Genomic DNA, 11,562 nt, shown 5'->3' on the forward strand with positions numbered 1-11,562 from the left:
GCACAGCCCGATCAAAGACCGAGAGAGCGATGAAGACGCCGGTCAGCTCGCGTCGCGCTCGTGACCGCCAGAGACCACTCACGGTCTTTAGAGGGCGTCTGTGAAGCTGCTGACGCGGTCAAAGCGCGGTTCGAGCAGTGCAGCGAATGGACGCAGGTTGACTTTGCTCGCCGCCGACGACAGAACGTTGACCTGACCCGAAACGTACTGGCCTGATTCGCCGGGGCTTGCTCAAAAGGTGTGGGGTTTGTCGACACTGAAACTGGCACAGATGAGCGGAATGGCGCCTCCGACAGCTCACGGCAGCACCTCAGGCCGCTCGCGAAGACGACGCGCCGATCGACGAAGCTCTCAAGTGTCTGTTGGAATGCAGCGGAGTACAAGACGTGATCGAGGGAGAGACGTGAACGGGGAAGACGGTGTAACAGGAGGGGACAGCGGAATGGCGGAACAAGGAAGGGGGGGAGGGCAAGCGAGGACCGCACGCGCCCTTAGCAGTCCGAGGTCAAGCGGTTGCGCGGCATGGTGAAATTCGGGTTGAGCTCCATCGCCTGCTTGTAGGTCGTGAGGTTGGGGCTGGAGTAGGCATTGGTCGGATGGTCAGAAATGGGGCCGGACAGCGTGGAAAACGGGAGCAACGCACTTGGTGTAGAGATCCATGTGGTTGTTGATGTACTCGCTCGTCGGGTAGTCCTTCGGGTCGCACGTGATGCTCTTCTGTCCCTTCTTCTGGTACACGCGAACGTAGTCGATGCGGAGGTGACCCGGGAACTCTGCAAGAATGAAGCGACCAGCGTCAGTCTTGCAAGCATCCGAGTAACACGCGGCCAACCGCGGAAGGCCGTCTTCTTGCAGGCTGCCGAAACGAGACGCACCGAGCTTGCCCCACTCGGGTTGTTGGAACTGCGAGATCGCGAGCGTCAGTCTCCAGCATCGTGATAGTCTTGGCAAGAACACGTACCTTGGTCGAAATGGCCAGGTTGAAGATGCTGCAGTTCAGGAGAACCCGCAACGAGATTAGCTGCAGCTCCTCAATCACCAGTACGCAAAGGTCGATCGACTGATGCTCGCAACGCACATGTACATCGGCTCAACACTAACGAGGCGCTGACCGATCTGGACATCGTCACGCGGCGGCATGGCGTTGGCATTGAGCTGCCACGTTTGCGACCCGTTGATGGCCCAGGTGATACGGCCGTCTGCACCCGGGTCGTACTCGTAACCTGCGCATGAGGATGTCAGTGTGCGTCCGCGCTCACTAGAGACGAATGACATACCATAGGTCGTGTAGCCCTTGCCGTCGAACGAAGTCGCATCAGTGATCGTGTTGAGCGACGCCGACTCCTGCGAGATGGAGCCCTTCCAGATGTCTGTGAAACGAGAGCAGCGTTAGAGCCCATGTAGCCAATTGAATCTAAACGAACAGACTCGTCGACGTACTCTGGGTCGTAATGGACGAGTTCCAGACGATCAATCCAGGGTTCGCTTCCTCCGTATCATTGCGCCAGAGGTAGTGCGCATCCATCGGTGCCATCTGAATCGACTGCGAAGCCGAGCCCTGACGACCGTTCGGCGCGATCTGACCTTCGAGAATATCGACTGTAGAGCCAGCGAGTCAGGACAATTCGTATGCTCGAGCCAGGGAGATGGAGGCAACGCACTTTCAGGAGCACCGCGACCGACCTTGACCGACGGGCCCGGGTGCTCGCTGGCGTCGCTGGGGCATGTGCAAGCGGAGAGACGCTGGCCGACGAGCTAAGAGTGGGTTGAAGCGTCAGTCGAGCGATGCGTGGGCAACACATGCGAAACGGCATACGTAGGAGAGCTCCCCTCCGTAGTCGGGGTCGCCGTCGTGCTTCGCCGAGTAGGGGTCGGTGCCGTTCGGCCAGCTGCGCGACCGGACAGATTAGTTTCGATAGTTGCTCGAGGCGCGCGGGCGGGCCCAGCGTACGTCTGGTTCGGCAAGGTGCCCACATCGCACTCGGTGTACGTGTACGGCCACAAACCGTCTGCAGCATCGTGCGAAGCAGTGTCAGCCTAGGGACGAGGCGAGGGACAAGCAAGGCAGGACGCACCGTTCGAGGCACCGTAACCCGCACGGCCGAGGTTGCCGAAGGTCCACACACTGGTGACACAGGTGCGTGAGCATGTTGTGCAAGTATGGCAGCGGTGTTGCGGGACGTACCCAGGCCAGTAGCCCTGCGCAGTCGGTACACCCGGAAGCGAAAGGTTGACCTCGATGTATCCTCCCGTGAAGCTGCCCACACGCGCATGTCAGTTCTGTTTACAATGAGTACAAGACACTGGGGAGAACGCACCAAAGCTTGTTCCAGCTCTGCAGCATGCCCGAGCGGAAGTTCAAGTTGTTCCACGGCTCCTCGGTCATCGTAATGACGAGATTGCCGTCCTTGGTCGTGATCGCGTCAGGGTCGTACCACTCGAGATCGGTCGTCGCCCACTGCGCTCGAGCGAAGCAAGCGGGTTAGGTTCGGCGAAGAGCGAGATAACCGGAAAGGCGCACGTAGTGAAGGTCAACAGCCTCCCAATAGCTGCGGGGATCACTGGTCAATCTCTCATTGGGTGAGGGCAAGCTGTGAAGAAGTGCGTACGGGTCGTCACCCGGCCAGAATGTCCGGCCGTCCGTGTTGAACTCGTCCGAGAACGCTAGCTCGTACTCCTCGCCGTCGAATCCGGTGCGCTTGTACGCATCGAGCGGCGTCGTCTCGTCGATGAGCGTGGGTAAGTTCGGGATCTGTGGTACCTGACCCGACGAGTTCGTAATCGTGTTCATCGCGTACGAGCCCCAAGAGCCGTCAATGGCGTAGCTGCGTATCGCAGACTCGGTCAGTTTGTGCGTGAGTCAGACAACTCAGCTCGTGCAAACGTACCGGTAGATGGGCCAGCCGGCGAAGAGCCCGACGAGAACGATGACGACGACGAAGAGAGCAGCAGTGTTGAGCAGCGCGACAAAGCCCCACTTGCTCGTATGCTTGTCCATGACCTTGTCAAGCGCGGGATCCGGGCTGCAGACATGTGAGCGTCAACTGGTGTGCAACGAACGAAGGAAGCTGGGTGAAAGCGCACTCGTGAAGGAAGTCGTCCGGCTCCTTCTCCCACAACAGCGACGCCCCGGCCCCACCACCAGCAATCCCCTCGAGCCTCGACACACTCTGCCTCGATGCGCTGTTGGCCATGCGCGGGCTCGTGTAGCCCGAGCCAGCGAACCCGTCCTCGTCGGTGAAGCGCGGCGACTCGGCACCGCCGTAGGGCACGGCGACGGGATCCAGCCCGATCGAAGACGAGGTCATGCTGTCGCGGTGCGAGTAGGCAGCTGGGCGACCGGTAAAGGTCGACGAGCGGGGGAAGGGGCCGAATGAGCCGCCGACCTGACCGGTCAGCACGCCTGTGAGAAGGGTGAGTGCCAGGTCAGTCGACGCGTTCGGGCCAGATCGCTGTTCCATGGGGGATCGACGTACCATAAGCAGCCGGGTCGAGCTGGTCGCGCGAGAACGAGTCGCGCTTGTGGCCGGACGAGAGGGTCGATTCCGACGAGTCGGCGGAGGGAAACATGGCGCTGATGCTCTGCGTGAGGCGCGAGCGCGGGCGGCGCGGGTACGCGTCTGCGTCGTCGTGCTCGTATGAACTAGGCGACGGCGACTTGTCCATCGCTGGTTCGAGCGGGGCGTGCGGGTCGACGGGGTTCCCGCAACGAGGGATGGGAGGGGGACTAGGGATCGCAGAGAGCGTGCGCGCGTCTAGGCAAGCGAGAACTGCCTGTCCACGACTCGAATACGAGTGCTGCTTGTTGCTAGACTGTCGACTCGCGCTCGCGGCGGCGGGGCGAGGTGGGAGTGAGAGGCCTTAAGTTGGCTCAGGCCAAGCGAGCGCGAAGACCGAGGCCAAGTGGTCGAGCGAGGCGGTCACTGTGCGTGTGCTGCGTGACTGATCTGCTGTGCACGAGCAAGTCTCTGCTCGACTTCCTGCGAGCGCGCCGTGTCGAGGGGGAGCGCGTCCTGTGCGTGCGCCCTCCGTCTCACGCTGCGAGCAGCCCACGAATTGCCGTCGCTGCACTCGGAGTCATGCTAGTGATCCCCGCGGGTCAAAAGGAGTTGCAAACCGCTGTACACTTTAACAGCTCCCACAGCTGGAGGTCAGGAAGGACTCCTTCACTCTTGTCGCCTTTGTTTCCCCCTGCGTTCGCGCTGAGACACCCGGCCCGAGGCCATCCCGGTTGGCTTCGAGTGGCGATGCGGACGGCAGAGCGGATGCGCCATTAAGAAGGTCTGCCTGGCATGCGTACGATCGTGACTGCCGTAGCATCGGGCACGGAGAAGGTGGTGCCGTGCTCAAGTCGTGCTGCACGGGCCGTCGGGGACTTGGCCGTCTCCGGGCTGCATTTTCGGCAGACGGGCGGACGCTCGACAAGCGCGGCTTCCCTTCCACTACTCGCTTCGCTCCTCCTCCTCCGACCGCATCCTGCTTGCTTGACGCGCTTGCAAGTGGCGTTACCATGACGGACGCGCCGCTCAGCCCCACCTCGACGCTGCACGGCTCGCCGACTCCTTCCGGCAACAAGTCTGCCGACGGAGCCGACATGGCTGAGAAGGGGCACGTCTCCCCGTACGACGGCGAAGGCACAGAGGCGTCGCCGCTGATCGTCAAGTACCTCGAGAACGACAAGACGAACCCGCAGAACTGGTCGCCACGCACAAAGTGGTACGCCCGCCGCCGCTCGTGAGCCTTCTCACGCCTGCTGACGCATCCGACTTCTGCAGGCTCATCACCGCCAACGCTGGTGTTTCGACGCTTTGCATCGCCTTTGGCTCGTCGGTGTATTCGGGCGGGCTTCGGGACCTCGTGGCTTACTTCAAGGAGGACACGGTTGTCATCACCCTCGGATTGTCGATCTATGTGCTCGGCTTCGCACTCGGTACGGTGGCACCGACGCAGGCATCTGAGAAAGGCAAAGTGCAGGTTCTGACCCGGCGTTTCCGCAGGTCCGCTTCTCTGGGCACCATTCTCCGAGCAGTGGGGACGTCGACCCGTCTTCATCTGCACCTATTTCCTCTTCGCCCTCTTCGCACTTCCCTGCGCTCTCGCCAAGAACATCGAGACGCTCCTTGTCTGCCGCTTCCTCGCCGGCTTCTTCGGCTCGAGCCCGCTCACAAACAGTGGCGGCGTCATTGCCGACTTGTTCAGCGCGCAAGATCGAGCCCTTGCGATGTCGCTCTTTGCGCTGGCGCCTTTCGCTGGTCCAGGTGTGTTTCTCGCGTCCCTCATCGTACAACTCCCTCCTGACTCGGCCCTTTTCCGCAGTTCTCGGCCCGATTGTCGGTGGCTTCGTCGGCGAGAACGTCAGCTGGCGCTGGCTGTTTTGGATCCTGATGATCTTCGTGAGCTTTTCCCTGCGCCGTAGCGGATCCGCCCCTGACCTTTTCTCCAACAGGCCTTCGTCATGTGGATCCTCGGCTGCATGACCCCCGAGACCTACGCGCCTGTTCTCCTGCGCAAGCGCGCCGCGCAGCTCACCAAGGAGACGGGCATGGTCCACCGCTCGATGTACGACCTCCACCCAATGTTCTCGGCGCCGTTCGCTGTCAAGATGAAGGCTGCGCTGCTGCGGCCGTTCGTCCTCCTGTTCAAGGAGGTCATTGTGCTGCTCTTTGCGATCTACGCCGCATTTATCTGTGCGTCGCTTCCGCCCCGCCTCCGCCTCGGTGTGTGCGAGAAGCTGGCTAACTAAACCGTCTCTCTTCTCTTCAGACGGCGTTCTCTGTGAGTCTCGCTGCTGCATTCATTCTCCTAGACTTCACTGACGTTGCCATACATACCAGACGGATTCTTTGGCGCGTTCGCTATTGTTTACCAGCAAGAGCGAGGGTGGTCGCCCGGCATCGGCGGTCTGGCGTTCATTCCCATCGGAATCGGCATGGTCGGCGCCGTCCTCACCAACGTGTACGACAACAAGCGTTACGTCAAGAAGCTCATCGCCAATGGCGGCTCGCTCCCGCCCGAGGCTCGGCTCCCGCTGTGCTGCGTTGGCGGCGCCGTCCTACCAGTGTCGCTCTTCTGGTTCGCCTGGGCTACCCTGCCGCAGGTCCACTGGAGCTGCAGTCTCGTTGCGAGCGCCTTCTTCGGCTTCGGCATGGGTGCGTCGCCTTTCCGCCATGCGTTGATGCGCCGGCCACTCCTGATCTCGCCGACTGCGCCGGCCACTCCTGCTCTCGCTGACTGCGCCGGCCACTCCTGATCTCGCTGACTCGTCTCTGCTCGTCGTCTTCTTGCAGTGGCGTGCTTCTTGTCGATGATGAACTACCACATCGATGCGTATCTCATCTTGGCGGCGTCGGCGCTTGCCGCAAATGCCGTCTTGCGATCGCTGTTCGGCTTCGCCTTCCCGCTCTTCGTTCGCGACATGTTCGAAGGCATGGGCACTCAGTGGGCTCTGACCCTCTTTGTACGTACGCAGTGTGGCAGCTCGTCAACTTAGCAGCTTGAACTGACCCAGAATGGTGGCACTCGCAGGCCTTCGTCGCGCTCCTCCTCGCCCCGGTTCCTTTCCTCTTCTACCGCTACGGCGCATACATCCGGCGCAACTCTTCCTTTGCACCGGGCCACAAGCCCGCTGCCCCCGCTCCGGCGCCCGCCAAGGCGGGCGAGGCGCTCGAGCGCCCGCTTACGCGCGAGGAGGAGGAGGCAGCCGACGTCCAGCAGCTCGACTTGGCGCAGGTCGAGTCGCGCAGGGAGGAGCGCGAGCGCGAGCGTCGGGAGGGGGTGCTCGACGAGGAGAAGGCGGCTGAGGCGGAGAAGCGGGGCGAGTAAGGAGGACGAGGTTGAGAAGGTCATCGCACTACTCTGCGTCTTTCAATGACACTGTCGTCTACTCCTTGATGTTACATTCCTTCAACACATAGACATACCCCTACGTACGCATTAGACTATGCCCGCTTCGGGCCCATAGACCGATTCTGCACTTTCACCTGTCGAAATGTTCGACTCTCGTAGTTCACGGAGATTAGCATGCATTGCACAATCCTTGCCACGCGTGTGTTTGTGCACAGTCAGGTTCCTGCGTAAAGTCCCGCAAGAGAGAGCTTCGCCGGTCTGCACCGCCTTCGTCGTCGTTGTCGCGCCTCGTCGCGCTCACTTCATCGCTTCATCGCTTTGAACGCGTTTTTGAGCTCGCTCAGGATGGATGCGGCTCAGCTGCTGCAACTGCTGCAAAGCACGCTCGCGGCGGACCCGTCAACGCGCATGCAGGCCGAGCTGGCTCTGGCCCAAGCTTGCCGCTCTTCAGGTGCGTACGAGTCGAGACGGGCTTGTCGGGTGCCGAACCTACTGGCAGCTAAACCGACCTTGCTCATGCGTGTCTGCCCCCGCAGAGACAGCACTCGGGCTGGCGCGACTTGCGACGGCACAGGAGGTCGAGGTGCCTTGGCGACAGGTGCACACGCTCTTGCGGGGCCTGAGGCGGCATGTGAAGCGCTGACAAGCTTTGACTGCGTTGTCCAGGCCGCCAGCTTTGCTCTCAAGAAGTATGTCAAGGAGCACTGGTCGCCGTTCTTCCAGTCCTTCCAGGGCGCCGAAGCAACCACGCCCGAGGTACGTTCCTTCTGCAGCCAAGTGAGAGCTGCCCAGCTGACTATCATGGTTGCGCGCAGGTCAAAGCGCAGGTACGAGAGGTCGTCTTTGCCGGACTCGCGGATCCGGTCCGGAAGATCAGGCTGGCTTGCGTAAGTCGCGCTCATCCTCATGAGCTCTCGGGAAAAGATCTGACAGTACCGCATACAGGCCAACATCGTCTCGCTGATTGCGCAACCCGACTGGCCGGAAGACTGGTCCACCCTCCTCGACCAGCTCCTCGCCCTCATCCGCTCGTCTTCGACTGATGCCGTCGAAGGCGGCATGCGCGCTATGAGCGACTTTGTCAGCATCAGTCTGACTGAGGACCAGCTCCTGCCCGTCGCTCGCGACATGCTGCCGACACTGCTGGCGATCCTAGGCGCGCCGCAAGTGTATGGGCCATCGACACGGGCTCGGGCCGTCCTCATCTTCCGCAATTGCGTTATGACTCTGTTCACCGTCAAGGACGAGTATCCCGATGCCGTCAAATCGGCAATCGGCGAAATCCTCCCGCAGTGGCTCGATGCCTTCCAGCAGCTGCTCAGCATCGACGTTGGCAGCGAGCTCAGCAGCGCCGAGTCATGGGACAACATCGCCGTCCGCACTGCCGTATTCCAGTCGCTCGAAATTATCCTTAACTCGTTTCCTTCAACGCTCAAGACCTCCCTGCCGCAATACCTCGCCGTCGCCAACACCCACCTCAGTACCCTCCTCCCCGTCTACACCGCCGCCTCTCTCTCCAACTCAGCCGACTTCGGCCCTCCCACGTCCGGCGGCGGCGAGGAGGACTCGGACGTCTCGACCGACCTGGGCACACTCGTCTCGACCGTGATCGACTTTGTCGCCCAGGCTGCGCGCCGAAAGGCTGTCCGCTCGCTCTTCCTCGACGGAAGTAAGCCGACTCAGGCGCTGGGCGACTTCCTCGGCAAGGCAATGGAGTTCGCCAAGATGACAACGGACGATGTGCGTATCTTGCCGATTCATCAGGCGGCGGGAAACTGACTCGCGCTCTCGCTCGGCGTCAGGAGGAAAGCTGGGCGGCGGACCCCAATGCGTTCGTTGCGGACGAAGACGACGAAATGGTCTCGTACAACGTGCGATCTGCGGCGCTCGACATGGCTCAGGTGCTTGATCACAGCTTTCTGCTCACAAATCGCCGCTGATGCCTCGTCCACTTTGCAGAGCTTTGTCGAGACCTTTGGCGACTCGGGCCTCGCCGCTCTCCAATCCGCTTTTGAGGCCTCTGCGCGAGCAGCGGACCAGCTTCGCTCGCAGGGCGACGAAGACTGGTGGAAGGGCTACGAGAGCGCACTCGCCGTCATTGGCGCCATCTCGGAAGATCTCATCGAGCATGTTCAGGAGCGTGCGGCAGAGCAGAAGAGCGCAAAGTTTGGCCTCGAGGGCGTCTTCCAGGGCGTCGTGATGACTTATCTCACGGCCAGCGGTGCGTCGTCAACCCGCCTCGAAGTCGCTTGGGCGCTGACTCCGCCTTGCTACAGATCTGCCATTCTTGCAAGGCCGCGCATTTGTCTTCGCCAGCCAGTTCGCCGAGGTGCTTCCGGAGCAGCTCGCTCGGCAGTATCTCGGCGCGGCAATCCAGGTGCTCGACTCGGCAGAAGCTGGTGTGCCGGTCAAGGTTTCGGCTGTGCGCGCTTTGACTAAGTGCGCAGATCTCGCTCAGCCTTCGAAGCTTGTCCCACTGGCTGACAGCGATCATATGTACGCACGACAGCTTCTTCCGCCACCTCAAGGAGAATGTCGAGCCGGCACAAGCGGCCGCATCACTCAGCAAGCTCTTGCCGTTGCTCCCGCAGACGAGCGACAACACTCTCGTCCTGGTTCTCGATGCCATCCAGTCGTCGCTCAAGGCTGGCGGCGCCGTCATGGACCAGTACACTTGCTCTGCGCTGATAAAGACTGTGCTCGAGACCTGGTTTGCCACGCCTGAAGGTGCGCCGCCATGCGTGATAGCCTGACCTGCCCAGTCTGACCTGCTATACGCCCCAGACCCTCTCCTCGGATCCTCCATTGCGGACCTCTTCGCCTCCCTTTCCGCGTCGCCCTCGCCCATCGTTCAGTCTTCGCTGCAAAACGAGGCGCTTCCCGCTCTCGTGTCGACCATGACCGAGATCCGCTCCGATCCTTCCTCCATTCGCGCCGCCGCTGCCCTCGACATCTCGAACAGCATCTTCTCCCGCTTCCCTACTCCGCTCCCGGCAGGGGCCTTCGCCCGCATCGCCGACATTCTGTTTGAGATGCTCACGACGACGGAGGACCGCGATATCATCCAGACTGGCCTTGATGTCGTGACAACCGTCATTCGCAAGGACGTCGACCAGCTGCTGTCATGGTCAGTCCTGCTGTCGTTAAAGGTACAATCTTTCCCCAAACTAATCCTGACGCTCCTGTAGGCGCGCTGCATCAGGGCAGTCCGGCCTCGAGCTCGTCCTCGCGCAGGTCGCCAAGCTTCTCCAACCATCCGAGTCCGAGTCGGGCGGCCTCTTCGTTGGCGACCTCGTCATCCACCTTGTGCGGAAAGCCGGCTCGTCGATCGGCCCCGTACTGCCCGATCTGCTCCAAGCCTTCGTGACCCGTCTCGCCACCGCTCAGACCGCCATGTTTACTCAGGTGCGCGCTGTAGCACAGTTGCCAAGATCGAAGGGGCGACTGACGCATTTGCAAACGCAGAGCCTTGTCTTGCCATTCGCCTACCTCATCCACCAGCAGCTCGACACGGTCCTCTCGCTCCTCGAATCCCTCACGGTCCCGACCGGCACGTCGCAACCGCCTCGAGCTGCACTCGAGGTGCTTCTCTCGTCGTGGTGCGACTACTCGCCCGACTTCCAGGGCTACTGGAACCAGAAGGTCAGCTCGGTCGCGCTCGCACAGCTGTACAGCGCGGCAGCGAGCCGCGCGAGCTTGCAGCAGGTGCAGGTCAAGGGCGACATGATCGTCACTGCGGCCACCGCGAACCGCATCATGACTCGCGCACGCGCGAAGGCCAGTGCGTCCCGCCTCTCGTCTTGCCGTTATGCAGCCCAGTTGCGCTGGAAAGATACTGACTGGCCGCCCCTTCCAGACCCGGATCAGTTCCAACCCATCCCGTTCCCAGCCAAAGCGCTCAAGCTCCTGCTGCAAGACGCGCAGCAGGCCGCCGCGGGCAAGAACGGCGGCGACGGCAAAGACGGCCTGCCGGACGATGCCGTCTCGGACGACGAGGACGACGAGTGGGCCGACGAGGGCGCCGAGTTTGGCGCGGGCAACGACCAGGACCTCGACTTCCTCTCTGGTGAGGCTGCAGTGCCCTGCGTCATTCTTTTCGTCACGGACGGCTTGCTCATCAACGTTGCACTCAGACATGCTGTCGCACGGCGGTCTCGCCAAGTACATGCAGTCGGGCTCGGACGACGGCGAAGACGAGCAGGACGAGCAGGATCTGCATGACGACCCGATCTGGAACCTCGACCTCGCTGTGCGCTCTTCTCCCACTCCTCGCCCATAGCTTTGACGCTAATTGACAGTGCTCGTCGATGCAGGCACACCTTTCAAGCTTCTTCCGCCAGGCGTACGAGACGGACCAGACGTCGTTCCGGCAGCTCGCCGAGACGTTCCTTAACGACGAGGAGAAGGCCGTCCTTACCCGTTTGTTGCAGTCGGCATAACGTAGTGTCTCGGATGCTATACTAGCCATACTGCGACGGGCACGACATGACCGCTTCCGCGAGATGCGGTGAAGCAGAAGGCGAAGGCACGATCACACCCACTTCCGGCAGTCTCCGCACGCCTGTGCCGCCTTGACTGCACGTTAAGCTGTGAAGCGCGCCCAAAGAACCGAAAGAAGGCGTTGTGCGAGAAGACCTGCGCCAGACGCTTCTGCGAGGACCCCCTCGAGTTGTTGGCCTCGATTCGCCGCCCCACCTCGCTTCGTCGGCCGAGTCG

The 11,562-nt window shown here is 61.6% G+C and overlaps 3 protein-coding genes across 3 annotated transcripts; 2 read left to right on the forward strand and 1 right to left on the reverse strand.

Annotated features, from left to right (window-relative positions):
- Window positions 1–491: 491 nt before the first annotated feature.
- On the reverse strand, window positions 492–3,666 carry JCM10292_007225 (uncharacterized protein; the record flags this gene model as incomplete). The annotated part of the gene is made up of 18 exons (XM_076648301.1): window positions 492–576; window positions 644–773; window positions 876–903; window positions 962–989; window positions 1,079–1,223; window positions 1,278–1,370; window positions 1,441–1,599; window positions 1,662–1,755; window positions 1,817–1,889; window positions 1,952–2,009; window positions 2,076–2,125; window positions 2,186–2,257; window positions 2,319–2,458; window positions 2,522–2,549; window positions 2,610–2,825; window positions 2,889–3,023; window positions 3,085–3,403; window positions 3,477–3,666. 18 exons carry the CDS (start codon window positions 3,664–3,666, stop codon window positions 492–494), a joined length of 2,043 nt encoding a protein of 680 aa, XP_076506248.1.
- An 844-nt stretch (window positions 3,667–4,510) lies between these two features.
- Window positions 4,511–6,822, forward strand: JCM10292_007226 (MFS transporter; the record flags this gene model as incomplete). Its single annotated transcript, XM_076648302.1, has 9 exons — window positions 4,511–4,716; window positions 4,776–4,930; window positions 4,998–5,258; window positions 5,317–5,393; window positions 5,447–5,687; window positions 5,764–5,775; window positions 5,835–6,149; window positions 6,288–6,457; window positions 6,526–6,822. 9 exons carry the CDS (start codon window positions 4,511–4,513, stop codon window positions 6,820–6,822), a joined length of 1,734 nt encoding a protein of 577 aa, XP_076506249.1.
- Window positions 6,823–7,191: 369 nt separating this feature from the next.
- KAP114 (karyopherin KAP114) lies at window positions 7,192–11,285 on the forward strand (the record flags this gene model as incomplete). Its single annotated transcript, XM_076648303.1, has 15 exons — window positions 7,192–7,297; window positions 7,383–7,444; window positions 7,513–7,602; window positions 7,662–7,733; window positions 7,792–8,586; window positions 8,649–8,747; window positions 8,806–9,067; window positions 9,123–9,285; window positions 9,356–9,573; window positions 9,631–9,973; window positions 10,035–10,251; window positions 10,312–10,627; window positions 10,703–10,912; window positions 10,980–11,095; window positions 11,160–11,285. The coding sequence occupies 15 exons, from the start codon at window positions 7,192–7,194 to the stop codon at window positions 11,283–11,285; spliced, it is 3,195 nt and encodes a 1,064-aa protein (XP_076506250.1).
- Window positions 11,286–11,562: the final 277 nt, after the last annotated feature.

The sequence above is a fragment of the Rhodotorula paludigena genome (genome assembly GCF_050403205.1).
Source record: "Rhodotorula paludigena JCM10292 DNA, Rt_paludigena_JCM10292v1_ctg14, whole genome shotgun sequence".
NCBI classification, from domain to species: domain Eukaryota; kingdom Fungi; phylum Basidiomycota; class Microbotryomycetes; order Sporidiobolales; family Sporidiobolaceae; genus Rhodotorula; species Rhodotorula paludigena.